The sequence below is a fragment of the Eretmochelys imbricata genome, chromosome 8 (assembly GCF_965152235.1).
Source record: "Eretmochelys imbricata isolate rEreImb1 chromosome 8, rEreImb1.hap1, whole genome shotgun sequence".
NCBI classification, from domain to species: domain Eukaryota; kingdom Metazoa; phylum Chordata; order Testudines; family Cheloniidae; genus Eretmochelys; species Eretmochelys imbricata.
The window spans coordinates 105,135,590-105,153,966 of NC_135579.1; the positions used below are offsets into that span (position 1 = coordinate 105,135,590).

Below are 18,377 nucleotides of genomic sequence, written 5' to 3' on the forward strand. Positions count from 1 at the left end.
CTCTGTCATTCCCAAGTATGGCTGGTCATTTCCTTTGGTAGCTTTCTTGTGCAAAGAGCTCCCTGACAGACGCTGGGATTTCTTAGCTACCGTCTTAATTTCAAAAGCAGATGGATGAATGTACAATCTTCTCTCCACAACTTCACGCCCCTTTGTGTGAAGCACCGTCCTTGCCAGGCACTGAAAGACCTTCCTTCCCTGAAATCCCCATTTCTCACCCCTTGTTTTCTCTGGCTGATCTTGTCTTTTATTTACATGTCTGAGACTTAATTATTTGTCCTGTTCCTTTCTAAATTGGGGGGGTGGGGAGAGAGAATATTCTTGGCATTAGGGACCCTGTTGTCAGAGGCGTTTGCAATGTGCCGTGTAGACCTGCCGAGCCTTGATCACAAACAACAGGGCATATTTATTCCTCTGCTTCTGGCTCCTTAGAATCGGTGGTGCTCTTGGTTTTAAGAGCCACCAGGCCTTTTCCCAGTTGACCCGGGAGATGTGAGTGTGTTCTCTAGTTAACAAATGAGCGTTTTGGTTAGGAAGTGCAGCTCAGTAATGTTAAATCCTGCCTGTGTCTGTGAATATGAAGGGTTCGACACAGTGTGGTTGACAGGCAGAACATTGTGTAGCTGTAGAACAGAAATTCCATTGAAGCTCGGTTCCCCAGCTCTGAGAGGGATGTAATTCATTGAACAAACAAACATGGGTTTAAAGTTCACGGAGAGGCAGACAATTCTGCCAAGCTGTATGTGTAAGCCACCTTTTCTTGACAGAGGGTCAGTCCCCTGCATTGTTTGTTCCAGCCCTTTTGAAAAGTGTGTTTTTCCTGTGATAGCTGAAAGCAACCTGGCTGGTTGAGAGACTGAACAGGAGCCTACATGGTGTTAAAATATATCCTTGTCGGGGAAACGGAACGTACTGGTCAGTTCCTCTTAATCCCAACGCATGTGGGTTGTACCAGTCGCCTAAATAAGACCACACCGGGCATGCAGGGCTTACTTGTGTGAGGAAGTGTTGGCATGATTGGGCCCTGTATCCTTCGGGAAATTCAGAGATGGCAGTTGGAAGAATGGATATGGCACAGAATTGCTCTACTTTTCTCTTTAGACTCGGCTGTTAAATGAAGCTGCTGACGGCCTGTTTGGGTGTTTAACGTGCGTCTGCGCAGATAGTCATTTCAGAGTATAGCCACCCGCTTGGCATCTGTCCGAGCAGAGCTGTTTGTAGCTTTCCAATGGGGAGTGTATGTTACAGGTCCTCTTCAGCCAGCGGGACAATAGCAACAGGCACATACTGAGGAAGATTCATTCTGGAGCAGCATCTGTGTATTTTGTTTTGGATCATATAAGCTGAACACCCCGGAGACAGGACCTGGTGATTATAGAGCTGTGTGCAGGGGTGGAGAGGGGCATCAGTTCCGCAGAGCTGGCAGTTTCTTGGACCCAAGGTGTAACTGATGAGAATGTCGTTGTCCTGGAATGAGGCAGGACGATGCAGCATCCTACCTATCGAGGTATCGCTGCTCCCCTCCAATCGGCTCTCTGCCAACTCGTTCAGTTCTCGGATACCTTTGTGGTTTCTCCCAGGCTGGGCCACGTGCTTGGCAGGCGCTCCCCAGAAACCCACAAAGCCACCTCGGTATCCATCTTCAAATGCCGCCTCAAAACTCCTTCACCCTGGCTCTTACCAAACCTTGGCCACAGTTAAGCTGCTGGTAGGCAGAGATGACTGCCCGTCGTGCTGACCGATATTGTCTCATTCGTTCCCTGGGCTCCCCCATCCGTCTGCATGTGTCCATCTGTCCTCCCTTGCCTTATGTTTAGATTATAAGCTCCTTGGGGCAGGAACTGTCTGTTCTGTTTCTACAGCACCTGGCAGGGTGGGGCTCCGGTCCATGACTACGGCTCCTCGGAGCTACAATAATACAAATAATAATGCAGTCCGTAGACTCAGTCCTCACCAAACAGTGACATTTTGGGTGATGGTGTTTGGAATGCACAGACGCTTGCCGATATTCATTCCATCAGCATTCCAGAGCGCGATTGTGTTGGTGGCCATTTGCAAAGCTAAAATTGCCTCTCTTGATTTTTTTCCCCCTCTCTCCCAGGATTCCACCTGAGCGGGACAGTAACGGAGCCGGCAACGGCGACAGAACCAGAGATGACCTACAGAGTCGCCATCAGCTTCGACCGCTGCAAGATCACTTCCGTGACGTGCGGCTGTGGGAACAAGGACATTTTCTACTGCGCACACGTGGTAGCGCTCTCGCTGTACAGGATCCGCAAGCCAGAGCAGGTCAAACTCCGTCTTCCCATCTCAGAGACCCTTTTCCAGATGAACAGGGACCAGCTACAAAAGTTTGTTCAGTATTTAATCACAGAACACCACACCGAGGTACTGCCGACTGCCCAGAAACTGGCAGATGACATCCTGTCCTCCAACTCTGAGATCAACCAAACGCATGGTAATTCTTACTGCTTGTTTGATGACTTGCAGCATAGGCGCCGACTTCTGCTCCTGCCAGTGAGTGCTTGACCCCCCTCCGCCCCCGGCCCTGCCCCGACTCCACCCCTGCCCTGCCCCCGTTCCAACCCCTTCCCCAAAGTCCCCAACCCAACTCCCCCCCCGCCCCTATTCCGACTCCTTCCCCAAATCCCTGCCCCACCTCTTCCCCGCCTCCTCCCCTGAACACGCCACGTTCCCGCTTCTCCCACTCCCTCCAAGCATGCCGCCAAACAGCTATTTGGCGGTGGCAAGGCAGGAAGTGCTGGGAGGTAGGCGGAGGAGCAGGGACGTGGCATGCTCAGGGCAGACAGCGGAGGAGGAGAGGGGGGTCGGGGGGGGGGAGCTTGGCTGCTGGTGGGTGTAGAGTACCCACGAATTTTTCCCCGTGGGTGCTCCAGCCCCGGAGCACCCACAGAGTCGGCGCCTATGACTTGCAGTAATATCTTTAGGCTCAGGGGCTGGCAATAGAGATTGCACAGGAGTGGACACGGCCTTGCCTGTCTGCTCTGCCCAGAGAGAGATGAAAGGGAACAAATTAAATTGACATCCAAGTGCCTGAGTTAGTATCACATCGGCATTCCACGTTTGTATCTGCTTTGGTCTCTGTTGTTGGCTGCACGTTTATTCATTGACCAGTGAATCCCACAGACGAGATACAACCAAAGGTCACAGATGATGTGCGATAAATAGCACAGAATAGAGGGGCAGGGGAGGGGCAAAGGCAGGGGAGGGGCAAAGGCAGGGGAGGGCTGCATGTGGTTGTCTCCTCTAAGGAGTCCTTGGTGGGCTAAAGCGCAGCACAGGACAGGGAGTCAGGAGAACGGTTTGATTCCCGGCTCTGCTCTGGCCAGCTCACAAACTGTGGGAAGTCTTGGCAAACGCTCACTCTTCCCACCCCCGACTCTGCTACCCCAGCGTTAGCAGTGTGCGGAGCCCTGGTGCAGCACCCAGGGAGCCGTGCCAGCCCAGAGCTGCATTAGAAGATGCAGTATTGCAAACGCTGGGTCTAGCAGCGCTTCAAACGTTGCGATCTCTAAGGGAGCTAACCCTGTGGGAGCCAAGTGTTGATGAGGCTTTAATCTCTCCGTGCCTCAATTTGCCAAGCTTAAAATGAGGATACTAGTCCCGCCCTACTTCAGCAAGGGTGCGGAAGTTTGTGAGGCTCAGTTCACATTTGTAATGTGCTTTGAGATCCTCCTCTGGAAGGTGCTGGATAAGTGAGTATTAGTCATGATGCTATTGGTCCAGCGATCTGAGCACAAGATTTAGTGCCAGGATCTCATTCGTTCTAATCCAGCTTCTGACGTGGCCTTGAGCCAGATACTTATGGCCAGGTTTTTCAGAGGCAGAGCATCTTCAGCTCCCTTTGACTTTAGTGGGGTCTCGGGATGCTCTGCACCTCTGACAGACCAGGAGTCACTGTGTCTAATCCTCCAGCGGTAAAGAGGAGATGATACTTCTCTGCTGCGTAAGGGTATTGTGAGGATGAACATGCGTAAAGTGCTGTGAAGATGGAAAGTCCAGTATAAGGGTAAGTAGGATGAGAACTGGTCTGAATCCCTGTGTAGAGCAAAGTTAGCGTTTAAGCAAAAAATGGTGGCAACTCTCTTCTCGCTCTGAACCACACCGCTGGGGCGTAGCTGGCATGAGAGCCATTCGTAGCACTTCTTCCTCCAGAGTAGGAAGAGCCCGAAGACCCTGTACGAGGGCAATTCATTTGTTGGTATAGTCAGCAGATAGCAGCCAAAATCGTGTTGATTCCAAGTCTTGTAAAAACACAGATGCTGTTTTTTAGTTAGTGTCTATATTTTAAAGTTTGGAGTGGGGAAATAGTCTTTTAAAAAATCCTCTCTATATATATACTAACAAATTACCTTGATCTGACAAAGCAACACATGCTTACTAAATGTAGGTGTGTGATTAGCTATCCAAAGATTCATGAATGAATTAGCTCTAATGCCAAAACTTAAATACCACATATCTTCATCCTTGGGGATGACACAGACATGCTTCCTGGAGGATAGAGAAAGGTCCATAATGCTATGACAAACCCTAAATCACTCGATGTCTCCCACTGCACCATGATTCAAAACAGGGCTCAAAGAACTTAAGATAAATCATCAGTCCCCTCAGATGACTCATAGTCTAAAGGGCCCAGTAGAAAATGTTAGTGTTCTAAGGCTCCTGTTGTCCAGGTTTTAGCTTGTGAATCGGATCAGTATTGCAAACTTTTATTAGTACGCAATGCACTCTGGATGCCACCAATAAAGCCCAGCAGTAATGCAGTTATACGGAAAGTGCATCTTGAGCAACAAGGCCTAAGGCAAGGAACGCAGGAAGTTCTGCAGCCTCCATCTGAAGGGGTTACGTGTCCCAGAGAGCGAGTATACCAGGGTCGTCCAACGGCTGAAGCTGGAAGCAATCTGAAGTAGGCCTAGTCTGTATTTTCCCTTGCCTTCCCCTGCCCTTCCTTGCCCAGACCTGTGCTAGCCCAGGACAATCTCTCTGTATTCTTGAAGCTGGGTCAAAATTTGTAGATTTATTTTTAACTCACCCACCTCTCTGGGGAGTTAATTCAGTTTCCCTGAAAGTTCCAACATATGGCTACACTTTAAATGGTACTTTTAAGACGTATTCCCTAATCCTCCCTGTCATTCCTGGTTTTGTCTGACTGAAACCCTCTGGGTGCCAAGATTTAGTCCTCATGGTCAGAGGAGGCTTTCAGCATGTCGGCTGTTCAGCCCGAATCAGTCTGAGGTTACTTTGTCTTGGAGAAGGGGCTGTCTTCCCTGAAATCCCACCTTTCTGTGACGAGAGAACCTTCAAACGTCAGATCAGTGTTAAATCTTCCCTACCTGGCTCCACTCACAGAAGAGGCTGCTTTTTGTAGAGGTGCGTGTATCGATCAGGTCGCCCTGGGTGGCCAGCCCCTGTGATTCACCCTCACTAATGGGCCTCGGTCTGAGCTGTAAACCCTTCAGCGCTGTGAGTCATGCGGGAGCAGCATCGTCTAGTGATTAGTGCAAGCAGCTGGGAATTAGGTGCATTCTGACTTGCTGGGTGAGCGTAGGCCCGTCACGTAACCTTGGGGAAGTTTCACTCTTGTGCCCCATTTATAAAATAGGGATGATAATGTTCACATGCCTCCCCGAGTTCCTCAGCGCATTCGGCGCAGTCAGCGTGGAGCGTCGTGTGCAGCCAGCGGTGTCTGGCAGCCCATTTGGGTGTGTTAGTATTAGGGCTTGATGTTCCTGTTACTGTAAGGGACCTGCGGTGGTTAATTTCCACATGGGGCTTAGATCTGCTCTGTGGTATGTAGTTATACTGATCTGCTTCTTTACCTATTATTATCCGAGATTCTAGTCAGAAGTATTGTTACTAACAAATACTAAAATGTATGTATTTGTTATTAACAATACTTCTGACTAGAATCTGGGATAATAATAGGTAAAGAAGCAGATCAATGTAACTACATACCACAGTTTTTATAATAATCAAATCCCCTCCCTAGCGGGACAGATGGGATCTCCAGCAGTCCAGGGAAGTAGCTTAACAATGACGAGCCTTGGCACGGTGAGGTTCCATCGAATCGGGGCTGCCGAAGGTGCCCCCATATCATCCCTATCAGTCACTGTCGGTCTGTTTCACTACGTCAGGCGTGGGCTTGAATGGAACCTTGCGAAGAGTCGGAGGTTCATAATGAAAGTGTCTCACCCTCTTAACCCATCCGTGTTCTTAGTCTTCTCTGGCAGTTTTAATAAGGTGACCACAGAGACTTTCATTATGAGCATTTTCCCCCCGGGGGAGTCTCGTGGGCTTGTAGTAAAGGTCAATGTGACCCCCAACGTGGCAGAAAATGGTGGGCTTGCTGTCATTAACGCTGCAGATCAAACTAGGTTTCTTGTCCTTTTTCCTTGGCAGTCTGCCTCGGGCAGTAACGGCCCTCACACAGCCGGCAGCAGCCAGGGAGAGCTGCTAAAGGGGCAGACCAAACTGGTTGTGGCCGTTTCTGCTGCGGTACAAACTAAAGCTACTGGAAGTCTTCCTCTCCCCTTCAGCCCCCATGCCCACTGCTTTCCGTGTTGGGAGGGTTTCTTATCACTCTGGCAAGCTGCCTGCCCTCTTCCTCCCCATCTGGGTGAGCTGATGGACTGATTCCCAGCTCCTGAGAGCTCATGGAACTTGAATTTGTGCTTTTCACAGAGGGGACGATGGTTTTGGTTGGCGCTGTACAGAACACGAGATCATGGTTCTGCCCCAAGGCAGTCTGAGATGACAGAGGTAGGTAACAAGAAAGCAGATGCAGGAGGGAGAGCCGTTTTGTTTTGGACGGGGGGCGGGGTTCTCTAGCAGTGGTTCCTCAAGTGGAGGGATATAGCTGGTGCCACACGAGAGAAGTGTGTCTTTGAGGAGGTAACGGAGGGGGAAGGATTAGGAGAAACTTTATACTGGGCTGGGGAAGTGTGTTCCAAGTGAAAGGGGATTGCGGGAGAAGGCCGTGAAGCGTCAGGATTCATTCTCAGAGTAAAGGGGCTCAGAGACACAATAGTAGGACATGGAGGCCAGAGGGCTCGGAATAGTAGCCGTGGAACTCTGGCAACACTGGTCAGTTTTCACTACTGCAGCAAGATGAAGATGTGAGCAGCAGCAGAAGCATTGGCTGCCAGTCAGGCTGCAGACTCAGGAAGGCAGCTCTGCATGAGTTTGTTTGGTTCACGTTTGGATGCTAGCTCTGAAGAAGATTTGAGCGTCATCGTGGCTCATCCGCTGAACATGAGCACCCAGTGTCACGCTGTGACCAAAAGAGCTAATGCCATCCTGGGATGCATAAACAGGGGAATCTTGAGTGGGAGTGGAGAGATTATTTTACCTGTCTCCATGGCACTGGTGCGACTGCTGCTGGAATCCTGTGTCTGGTTCTGGTGCCCACAGTTCATGAAGGATGTTGATAAATGGAGTAGGGTCAGAGAAGAGCCTGGAGAATGATCAAAGGACTAGAAAATCTGCCTTCTAGCAATAGACGCAAAGAGCTCAATCTACTAGCTTCACAAAGAGAAAGGTAAGGGGAGACTTGATAATAGTCTCTAAGTACTTACATGGTGAACAAATATTTAATAACAGGCTCTTCAGTGTAGCCGGGAAAGGTCTAACACCGACCCAATGGCTGGAAGTTGAAGCTAGACAAATTCAGACTGGAAATAAGGCATCGGTTTTTAATGATGAGAGTAATTAACCGTTGGAACAATTTACCAAGGATCGAGGTGGATTCTCCATCCATGACGATTTTTCAGTCAAGACTGGATGCTTTTCTAAAAGCTCTGCTCTAGGAATTATTGTGGGGCGATTTTCTGGCCTGTGTTATACAGGGGGTCAGACTAGATCATCACCGTGGTCCCTGCTGGCCTTGGAATCTACGTATCTATAAGCACCTCAGTGTATTTAGACTGAAAGAGCAGGTCTGGTTCTTCAAGCCCTGCCAGAAAGTTGGGGTTTGGATCAGCACTTGTTAGTCGGGGGAAAAAATAGGGGAGGAGCTAGATGGCATAAACAGATCTTTCTCATTCCAGCTTCCCCCCTCGCAGCTCTGACCACATCAGCCCTTGGTCAGATCCCTTCCATTGCCTTTTGCATGAAGCTTAAGCTTCTCATCCTGACCTTCAAGCCTCTGTCCCATGTCACTAGTCTTCGGGCTAGAAGGCAGAGGGCGAATGTTTCAAGCCACACCTGGTGTTAGTCTAGTTGGCAACATTGCCCCTGCAGAGCCAGGCCCTAGGAGAGGGGCGGTATGGGGCACGCCTCTCCCTGGAGCATTCCATTTACACATATCTGTCTCTCGAGGGGTCTGTCAGTTCGGCTCTGGGTTAGCCTGTGGGGTGGTGAAACCCTCCCTCTTCCTTCAGTTAATGGATGTAGCGTGTGCCTAGTCATGTAGCTAAGCGATGGCATCTGCAGTGGTGGGATGCAGTTCTTGTAGCCCACCCTGAGCCTAGTCTGCAGGCATTCATCCACAGTGCGTGTCATCGTCTGTGTCAAGCCGCAGCTGCACCAAGGGCTGTCACGAAGGCCCCAGAGACACTAGTTGGCTGCACAGAGACCTTGCCTGGTCCAGAACCTGTTCAACAGGGGCCGTGGGCAATGGGGCAGGTCAAAACCAGGTGGGCAGATTTTGAGGCCAGCGGCGAGGGACTGACTGGGGATAACAGATCCATTCCTCTCGCCAGAGCATTTTCCGCCCTAACATCCTGGCATGGCGGACGAGACCATAATGGGCGACATGACGGCAAACGTGCAGCTGGTGGTTTAAAAAGGTCACTGTGCAGCTGCAGGCTTGGATGGGCGCGTACGTTCTCCAGTAGCTTGCCAGTGGCGACCTCTCGCCTGACGTGAGGTGGAGCCATATTGCTCAGAACTGGGAGCCATGGGAGTGGAGTCGGACGCAGGGTGCTGGAGATGATGCGCATGGTGGCATGTAACTGCGTGCATGAGCTGTGTGGGTTTGGGGGCAGTTACCCATCCTGTTTAAACATGGTTCCAGCTAACACAGCTAGAGCAGCTGCACCATCAATTATTTTGCTATTTCTGGTAGGAGGGGAGCTTCCCAGACTACTGCTATGACCTGATTCAGTTTCAGTTACCGTATTCGATTTGTATGCTGGGTCACTTGTCTAAATCCTCAGACTTCCTTAGCAAACCTCATATGATCTCCTTTAGTTTAAAAAGAGAGAGAGGAGGTTTGAGAGACCCATCAAAAGACACGACCCTTCATGTCTCCACTTCTCTGCTATTTTTATCTCTAGTTATAGGTCATTTGCTTTCCTGGTGCCTGTTCTTCCCCTGGAGTTTTTGTCTGGGTGGCTTTCGTTCGCTTCTGTTTTTTCTCCAAACGTCAGAGAAACAGCCCAGCGGCTTTCCGTAAGGCCCCATGTGCAATCCTAAGACATTCCTCAGGGGCTTTGCGGCTGGCTTTGAGATCTGCTTCAGGATTTCTTCCTGAGCTGTCAGGTCCTAGGGCAAGGGCCTCAAGACACTTTTGACCTCCCACAAAGCTTCCAGTCAGTCCGTGGGAGGCTGGCTGGGAAGCCCCGAAGCAGAAGTCCTGAGCACCCGAGGTAGAAGCCGAGACTCAGACTATGTCTCAGTGCAGATCTACCAGCAGCAGCCTTGTGGTTCTGTTTGGCTCCTCATGGCTGGAGAAGGTGCTGCCTTCCTAGCCTTTGTTTGTTTTTGCTCCATTTCCAGCTTTTTTTAAAAAAAAAATCTTTTCCTTCTCTTTTTACCCAGTTTTTTTTATTTGCCTCTTCCCCCTCCATCCCCTTTTTTTTATTACTTGCCTATTAAATCTCTCCCATCCCAAGTACCGATGTGGCCCAGGGCATCTCTCCCACACAGGCACAGCCAGATGCCAATCTCGTTCAAACAGCAGCTCCGTCTCCTTATGATGTGCCATAACTGTTTAGTTGCAAGCTTGTGACTTTTGCAAAGAGAAGGAAGGAGGGGAAGGGCTGAGGTCTGCTGCAGTCCTTTGCATTCTGCAAAACACTCTGACCAGGCAGCTGGAGCAACAGGGGCCGCAGCATGTGGCTTTGAGATACTACAACGATGAGGAATGTTTAAATCCCTAGACAAATACATTTGAAAGCAGGGAGTTGGGAGAGGAAACCAGCCTGGAAACCCAGTGGATCATCAGATGTTCCAGAAACGACGACAGTGAGCCCCAGGACAGCATGATCTCTGATCCATACCTAGATCTACTCTCTGAACCTCCATGATACCATGTTTTCTGCTTTATGCCCTTTATTCCTCCCCTGCCCGTTCCTCTCCTGGCCCAAGCAACCCCTTTCTCACGTTTCTTTTTGTGACAGCTTCTGCATTTGGTTAACTTCTGCATTTGGTTAGTGAACATGCTTCCTGGGCAGGCACATTGCTGTGGAACTAGGCAGGGGTTATCGGCCTTTCTTTCACACCTCTGACCCTCTTTGGGTGAAGGACTCCCTGCCACCTGCAGCCAATCAGAGAGCATTGCGGGTGGCAGGCACAACCTCAGAGGAACGCCTTAAGAATCACATTAGGAAGCACCCATTGGAGAACTTGGCCATGCTCAAGCACTTGGCCATGCTCAAGCACTTGGGGTATCGAGACGAGGGCCCTGTGGCCATTGGAGATGAGCCAGGAAATGTTGGAATATTCACTGGCGCTCTGCTTTTCTCCCGTCCACCTGCCATGTGAATGACTCTCTTCCCTGTAATCATGTGAACAGAGCTAGGTTCCAGCTGTGCTCCACAGCCAAACACCGTGGAAATTTGGCCACTTATGTTCCGAGACGGAATTGGGTTTTCTTTATATTTGGCAACTGATTTCTTAGCCATTTATTTCATCTTCTCTTTAACCAGTTTGAAAGGTTTGATTCTCTAGTTTAGCTTTGTTTCCCATAAAGAGACCTCTGTACGTGGAGGGAAATTCTTAAGCGTTGAGACTGGAGGAATGGATGGGACTGTTCGGCTGGCACTAAGTGGACCAATTTCATGTGCAACTGTACTTCCGAAATCTGTGTGATGGGTTTGCACCCTTTCCATGTGTGGTGGTGGTTCCTTAAATCTTGATCTTGTAGGAAATCTGTCAAGCGTATCTGAAAACAGGGTTTTTAGAACAGGAATTTTGCTATAGTATCTAAGCAGCATTTTAAGCAGACTCGAGACCTACTTTCCATGCTGTTCCCTGCTAACTTGGAGGCCGGACACAAAACCACCCTTCGGTTTTACTTACGTCACCACATTCTACTGGCTAGGTTACCGCAGTGTTAAAATTGGCAATATACAATTGAGTGTTTCTATCATTAATATTTAAACATCTCACAAATCCCGTTATTTACTCTTAAATGTTTGTCTATTTCCCCAGTGTAATTGGTAAGACGTTATCTGCTCTTCCCGGTCGTCTGTGTAGGAGTCTGATATTACAAACATCCTCTATGAATCTTTTATATTAATGCAAAATAAATTCACAAGTAATAACTAGATATTTGTTTTGAAGTGCAGGAAGTATGTTACTATTCAACCGAAATCTAAAAATTGGATGTGAAAACTGGGTGACTTGTTATGGTGAAGGGGGACAATGTTACATACAAAATACACTCACCTGCTTCTTTCTTGCCATCAGGTTTTTGTTTACTTGTAGCAGTGACCATTATAACCGATCGCCGGATGGAAATCATGGCCGTGCTATTCGTGACCCCCGGATCATTCCAGTTTTGCATATTTTTAAACAATCCTCTTGTTCATTACTCTTGGGTTTAAACTTTTTCAGAGGCGCTGAGTGTCCACAGCTCCCAGCGATGTCACTTACCACTCATCACCATACCTCGCACATCTATACAGCCCTTTGATGTAAAGAGCCATATCAGAGCTGTGTATTATTATTATTTAAATTTGCAAAGGAGATCAGTATCACCCCCATTTTGCAGGAGGGGGAAATTGAGGCATGGAAGTGAAGTGACTTGCCCAAGGTCAGCCAGCAAGCCAGTGGCAGAGCCCGGCATGGAACCCAGGTCTCCTGAGTCCCAATCCAATGTCTGGTCCTTTAGTCCACACTGTTTCCCTAGGAACATGGGAATTGTCAGACTAGATCGGACCCAAAGTCCGGGATACTGTCTCCAACAGTGGCCAGTGCCAAATGCTTCAGAGAACAGTATAGGAATGCCACAGTAGGCTGATGTGGGTACTCTGCTCCCTAAGTAGGTCTCTTCCTAATCCCTTGTTTTAGGTCCTGAAATATGAGTTTTTATATCCTTAACACTTTTTTTGGTTAGCATTATCTATTGCAACTCTGGATATAATATGGACATCCAATCTGTCTTTGATCTTGCTAAATACTTGGCCTCATTGACTTCCTCTGGCAATGAATTCCACAGTTTAATTGTACATCATATGAAAAAATATTTGCCTTTATCAATTTTAAGTCTGTCACCTTTCCGTTTTCTTGATCGCCCCCTTGTTCTTGTGTTAGGAGACATCGGGTATGTCTACATTGGGATAAAAGCCCTGCGGCTGGCCCGGGTCAGCTGACTTGGGCTCGTGGGGCTAAATGTAGACATTCAGGCTCAAGGTGGGACCATCCACCCTTGCAGGGTCCTAGAGCCTGGGCTCCAGCCTAAGCCCAAACATCTAAACAGCAATTTTTCAGCCCCCGATCCTGAGCCTCGTGAGCCCAAGCCAACTGACCGAGGCCAGCTGCGGATTTTTTATCCCCATGTAGACATACCCATTAAGAGCAATGAGTGCTCAGAACATTACAAACCAGGTCATGAGAGGAAGGTACGGTCCAGTGGTTAGACATGGGAGACCCAGGTTCAGGTCCGTGCTCTGCCTCAGACTTCTTGGATGACCTTGAGCAAGTCACTTGGTCTCTCTGTGTCTCTGTGAAATGGGATAGCGGCAATTTTCCACCTCTGTCCAGGGGTGGTGTTTGGATTAATACATTGTAGGCGGGAGGTGCTCAGGTACTGTGGTGATGGAGTCCAGAAAAGTGCCTAAGATAGTCAGATTGGTCAGAGGTCCCTGGGGCTCTGGGTAATCACGCTAATCTCTCTCTCTCATTAGTGTGGAAGAGGAGCTAGCCAGGAACACAGACAAAAGATTTTTAAACTCCAGCCAAAAGGGTCTCAGTCCCTTGGGCCTGTTCCTTCAACCAAAGTTGTAGGGTTGGGCCATTGGTGTCGGTGGAATCAGGATCAGCCTTTTGTCTCCAGTTTAACATCAGGAGCACCACATGGATGCCTTTGGACTTAGCCAATGCCTGTTCATTTCCTTCCTGCTGTTTTAAATTCTGCCCCAATGATTTTGTCCCGTCGATTATAAATTATGCTGCTTAGGAAATAGCAATCAGTGTCTTCCTTTGGTAAGGTACAGTGTATTCCTAGGGCTTGGCTGGAAAGTCCCGCACACATTGATTGCTAGCAAGAATTAAAGGAGGTTTTTAAAAGGGTGTATAAAAGACAAGTAATTACATCTTATTGGGTCAAATGTGTTCGGTATCTCATCCGACAGGTGGCAGAGTGGCTTAGTTTTGTTGCCATCTCCTCAGACGCAGTTATTGGGCTCCACCAGAAGTATTAGAATTGGACTTTAGAGGGGTTGTTTTCGATCCGTTGACGTAGCAACATGGACTGTATCTCATCGTTTTCAAAGAGGGCCCCTCTGGGAGTGGAGTGCTCTCAGCGTCTCTCAGGATTGGGCCCATTGCACGGCCAGGAAGCTGACTGCATGGGGTGCCAGTCTAGTTCCTAGAGGTGGAGAACTGCAGGAAACTCTCTGTGGCCCAGCTACGGCCAGCCTGTCGGGACAGTAGAGATGTGCTTTCCTGGCCCCATTCCTGCAGAGCGGAGAATATGTCATACAGCTTTAATTGGAAACATTTTAGCCATTGCTTTCCCTCTGCTGCCCCTGCGGTGTCCTGCTGTTCCAGCGCTGACCTCCTTGCTCGCTCCAGAGTGATGATAAGCATGAGAGCAGTAGGGTAAAGTTCAGCGGAGCATGCTCCAGGCACACTGATTTTTTATTGTCACCATTTTTCGCTGAGGAATTTCTATTGAGCCCTTTTGCTCTACGGAACCAAAACAGTCTCGCCCAGGGAGTCGGAGTGTTTTGTTATCTAATGTCAAGCATCCAGATGCAGAGATGCTGATAATTTTTACAAAGTAGCGGCATTGTTCGGCTGCTCACAAAGCTGCCTTTGAAGAATATGAAAGGTTTTAAAATACTCTATATTTTTGGTTAGTGCAAATCGACAGCGGCACCGAGATGCAAAATGTTTTTTAATTTAACAGGAGGGCTGCACAGCTGAGTGCTTCGGAATAAATATTGCTTTGTGCTCGACAGACACAAACTGCGTTTTATCTAGGGGCTTGTGAGAAAAAAAAATCCTGTCAACTGGGTTTTTCATCTCTAAGCTTGGCTCCTTTTGACTTTGCAAGGAATGTCTTGGAAGCTGCCGTATTCGGGTATCTTCCATGCAGACTGTGCTAGGCATATCGGCTAGGCTGCCAGCTGCTGTTCGACACCAGCTCACTGCCTGTAGCCTAGTTAGTGTGAGCCTACGTCACTACCGGGCAAACTAGATGAAACAATAGTAAAGAATAAAATTGTCAGACACATAGAAGAACATAAATTGTTGGGCAAAAGTCAACATGGTTTCTGTAAAGGGAGATTGAGTCTTACTAATCGATTAGGGTTTTTTTAAGGGGGTCAACAAACCTGTAGACAAGGGGGATCCAGTGGACATAGTGTACTTAGATTTCCAGAAAGCCTTCATTGACAAGGTCCCTCACCAAAGGCTCTTACGTAAATTAAGTTGTCATGGGATAAGAGGGAAGATCCTTTCATGGATTGAGAACTGGTTAAAAGACAGGGTACAAAGGGTAGGAATAAAAGGTAAATTTTCAGAATGGAGAGGGTAACTAGTGGTGTTCCTCCAGGGTCAGTCCTAAGACCAGTCCTATTCAACTTATTCATAAATGATCTGGAGAAAGGGGTGAACAGTGAGGTGGCAAAGTTTGCAGACGATACTAAACTGCTCAAGATAGTTATTTACTCGTTCCCATAATATAAGAATTAGGGGCCACTAAATGAAATTAATGGGTAGCAGGTTTAAAACAAATCAAAGGAAGTTCTTCTTCACACAGTGCATAGTCAACCTGTGGAACTTCTTGCCTGAGGAGGTTGTGAAGGCTAGGACTATAACAGGGTTTAAAAGACAACTGGATAAATTCATGGAGTTTAAGTCCATTAATGGCTATTAGCCAGGATGGGTAAGGAATGGTGTCCCTAGCCTCTGTTTGTCAGAGGGTGGAGATGGATGGCAGGAGAGAGATGCTTGATCATTATCTGTTAGGTTCACTCCCTCTGGGGCACCTGGCATTGGCCACTGTCGGTAGACAGGATACTGGGCTGGATGGACCTTTGGTTTGACCCAGTAAGGCCAGTCTTATGTCCTTAAGGGACATTCATTGATTGTGGGTATGAATGTAGCAAAACAGATAGAAGAATTTGAAATACAAAAAGGAGAACGAGAGAGGTGTGAAGGGAAAACCAGATCCTTCTCTTTCTTTCTCTAAGATGCTACTATTTTTCCCTTTGAAATAACCTGATTCAGCTGTAAGAAAATATGGCTCGACCCCCGCAAACCTCGCTCACACAAGCAGATCTGCTAAAGTCGTTGGGGCCACGCGTGAGAGTGAGGACTGCTTGTCTGAGGAAGGTTTGCAACAATCGGGGCAAACAGAAATCTACAAACACTAGGAAGAGCCAGAGGAAAACCTCAGTTGTCTGCTGTAGTGACATTGTCCGCATTCTCTTTGTATTTAAAAGAAACCAGACTCACTCCTTATCTTTTCTTTAACCTTGCTTGGCAGAGGAGCATGGGGGGCAAGTTGCATTCATTTTATCCCTCTCCACCACCAGTTTGGTTTGTTATCTTGGGCCCTGATCCTGCCAGTGGATCCACACAGAACGCCTCCTGGCCCAGGACTCACTTGAATATAATTGCAAAATGAGGGCGTTGAAGTGTGAATTAAACCCTAAGATGGCTAACCCTGAACATTCCCAAATCCTCTGACTTCTCCCATGGGGTCTCTTCTCACCTTTCACTCACTTTGAACAACATAAACTTGATGCACTGGGGAGTTCACTTCCACTCCTAGTCAGTGATCTATTTGCATCCCCTCACCTAGCTTGGTGACAGAAAAGGCTATCACAAGCATTCGCTGACAATTACAAAACGAATCATGAAAAGCTCTTGGTGGTGGTAGGGCCTGTAGGGGGCTTGATGCTCGCTTCTCTCTCTTTGTTAACGAACGCCATGTTTTAGGCCTCACGCCGGCAGGCAGCATCTCCTGTAAGTCGTTGCACCTCTTCCACAGGGGAAGCGTGCGAGGGGAGATCGCCCAGGTCTAGCGTCTGCAGCTGTAAACGTGATCGCCTCCCTTTCCACAGGTGCACCGGACCCCACTGCTGGGGCCAGCATCAACGATGAAAACTGCTGGCATTTGGACGAGGAGCAAGTGCGAGAACAAGTGAAGCTGTTCCTGTCTCAGGGAGGGTACTACGGCTCTGGGAAGCAGCTCAACTCCATGTTCGCCAAGGTGAGCTGTGGGTTACTCTGTTCCTTGTGAAATTCTCTGATACTTGTCCCCACGTGAGCCTTCTCCACCTCCACCCTGCAGGCAGCCGGCTTCCCGCTGTGCCTCACCCTGCACTCAGCTGGGAATCGTTGCGCGGGGGGTTGGACTTTCAAAGGCACAGCTCCCTTCTACAGATTGACCCTCTATTGACACAGCATGTTGCCGTCCAGCATCACCATGTACTGTCTGATCCATGCCATGATCTCCGCACTAGGCTGCCCAGCTCAATGAAGTGGCTTCCTCCTTGCTCCCAGGCCCCTGCCAGCGCGGGATGTGGGAGGGCTGCCAAGCTGTGCATCCAGGAGCAATACAAGTGAACGCTTGTGGATGGTTGTGTGTGCTTGCAAAGGCAGGTTGCACCGTTAGCTCAGCTCCCATCATTAAGTGTCGCCTCAAGCTCTTTAATGAGTCAGATCCTAATAAAACAGCAGTTCTGTAGCCTGGGATGGACATGCCACCTCAAACGGTTCTGAGGGCTGGGCTTGTCCGAGCCCTTCGAAAGAATCTTGGTAAATTACTGTCCCTCTAGTAGCCTGGATGGGCGACCACGAGTTGCCTAGAGCAGTGGGTCTCAATCAGGGGTACGCGGACTCCTGGGGGTACACAGATCAACTCATCTAGATACTTGCCTAGTTTTACAACAGGCCTAATAAAAAGCACTAGCAAAGTCAGTACAAACTACAATTTCATACAGACACTGACTTGTTTATACTGCTCTATATACTATACACTGAAATGTAAGTACAATATTTCTATTCCAATTGATTTATAGTATAATCATATTGTAAAAATGAGGAAGTCAGCAGTTTTTCAGGAACAGTGTACTGTGACACTTCTGTATTTTTGTGTTGGATTTTGTAAGCAAGTCATTTTTAAGCGAGGCGAAACTTCAGGTTCACAAGACATCAGGCTCCTGAAAGGGGGACGTGGTCTGGAAAGGTTGAGAGCCACTGGCCTAGAGGTAGCTAAGCATCCTGCTATGCTGCTGGCTAATGTGATCCGGTTGAGATGGAGCGTGTCTACGAAGAGCCTGAACGTGTTTTTAAAAACCTTCTCCTCTCCAGCTTCCCCCTCCCATCTCTAACTTTAGGATTTCTCCTGACCTCTTCCTCCCTCCCCGCTTCAGGTCCGTGAGATGCTGCGCATGAGAGATTCCAATGGAGCCAGGATGCTGACGTTAATAACAGAGCAGTTCATGGCAGATCCCCGGCTCTCCCTCTGGAGGCAGCAGGGAACGGGCATGACGGACAAATGCAGGCAGCTCTGGGATGAGCTGGGTAAGTTTCCCATCTTGCAAAGAAGAGCAGGGCTGCCAGTTTGTCAGATCACTTGTGCTGGGAAGGGCAGGAAAGAGCTCATCTTAGCAGAGCAGCCTGAAAGACCGTAAGTACCCAGCACTTTGACTCTGCACAGCTGGCTCCCACAGCTGCAGAAGTCTAGACAGGTGCATAGGCAGTAGGGGGAAGGGTCAGTTTCGTAGCAATCGAGCAGATTGATATTAATTTCTTTTTCCTTCTGATTTAGCTTCTCAGCTTTAGAAATAACCAACCAGCCCACCCCTTCTCTACCCGGGAGATGGAAGCGGTGTGCGCACAGATGGACTGCTAGGCTGCAGGTCACTGTGTTGACAGCAGCTTGGCTAAATGTCCGCCGAGGGAAGTCAGTGAGCTGCAAGTCCTAGAGGCTGCTGTGGGAACAACTTGGCTTG

At 48.7% G+C, this 18,377-nt stretch overlaps 1 protein-coding gene across 1 annotated transcript in view; it reads left to right on the top strand.

Moving 5' to 3' along the window:
- Positions 1-18,377, top strand: part of ZSWIM5 (zinc finger SWIM-type containing 5) — a 154,023-nt gene that overhangs the window by 104,697 nt on the left and 30,949 nt on the right. Inside the window, exons 2-4 of the mRNA XM_077824978.1 lie at positions 2,102-2,458; positions 16,482-16,630; positions 17,796-17,946. Coding sequence (XP_077681104.1) covers positions 2,102-2,458; positions 16,482-16,630; positions 17,796-17,946 — 657 coding nt within the window. The remainder of the gene's footprint in view (positions 1-2,101; positions 2,459-16,481; positions 16,631-17,795; positions 17,947-18,377) is intronic.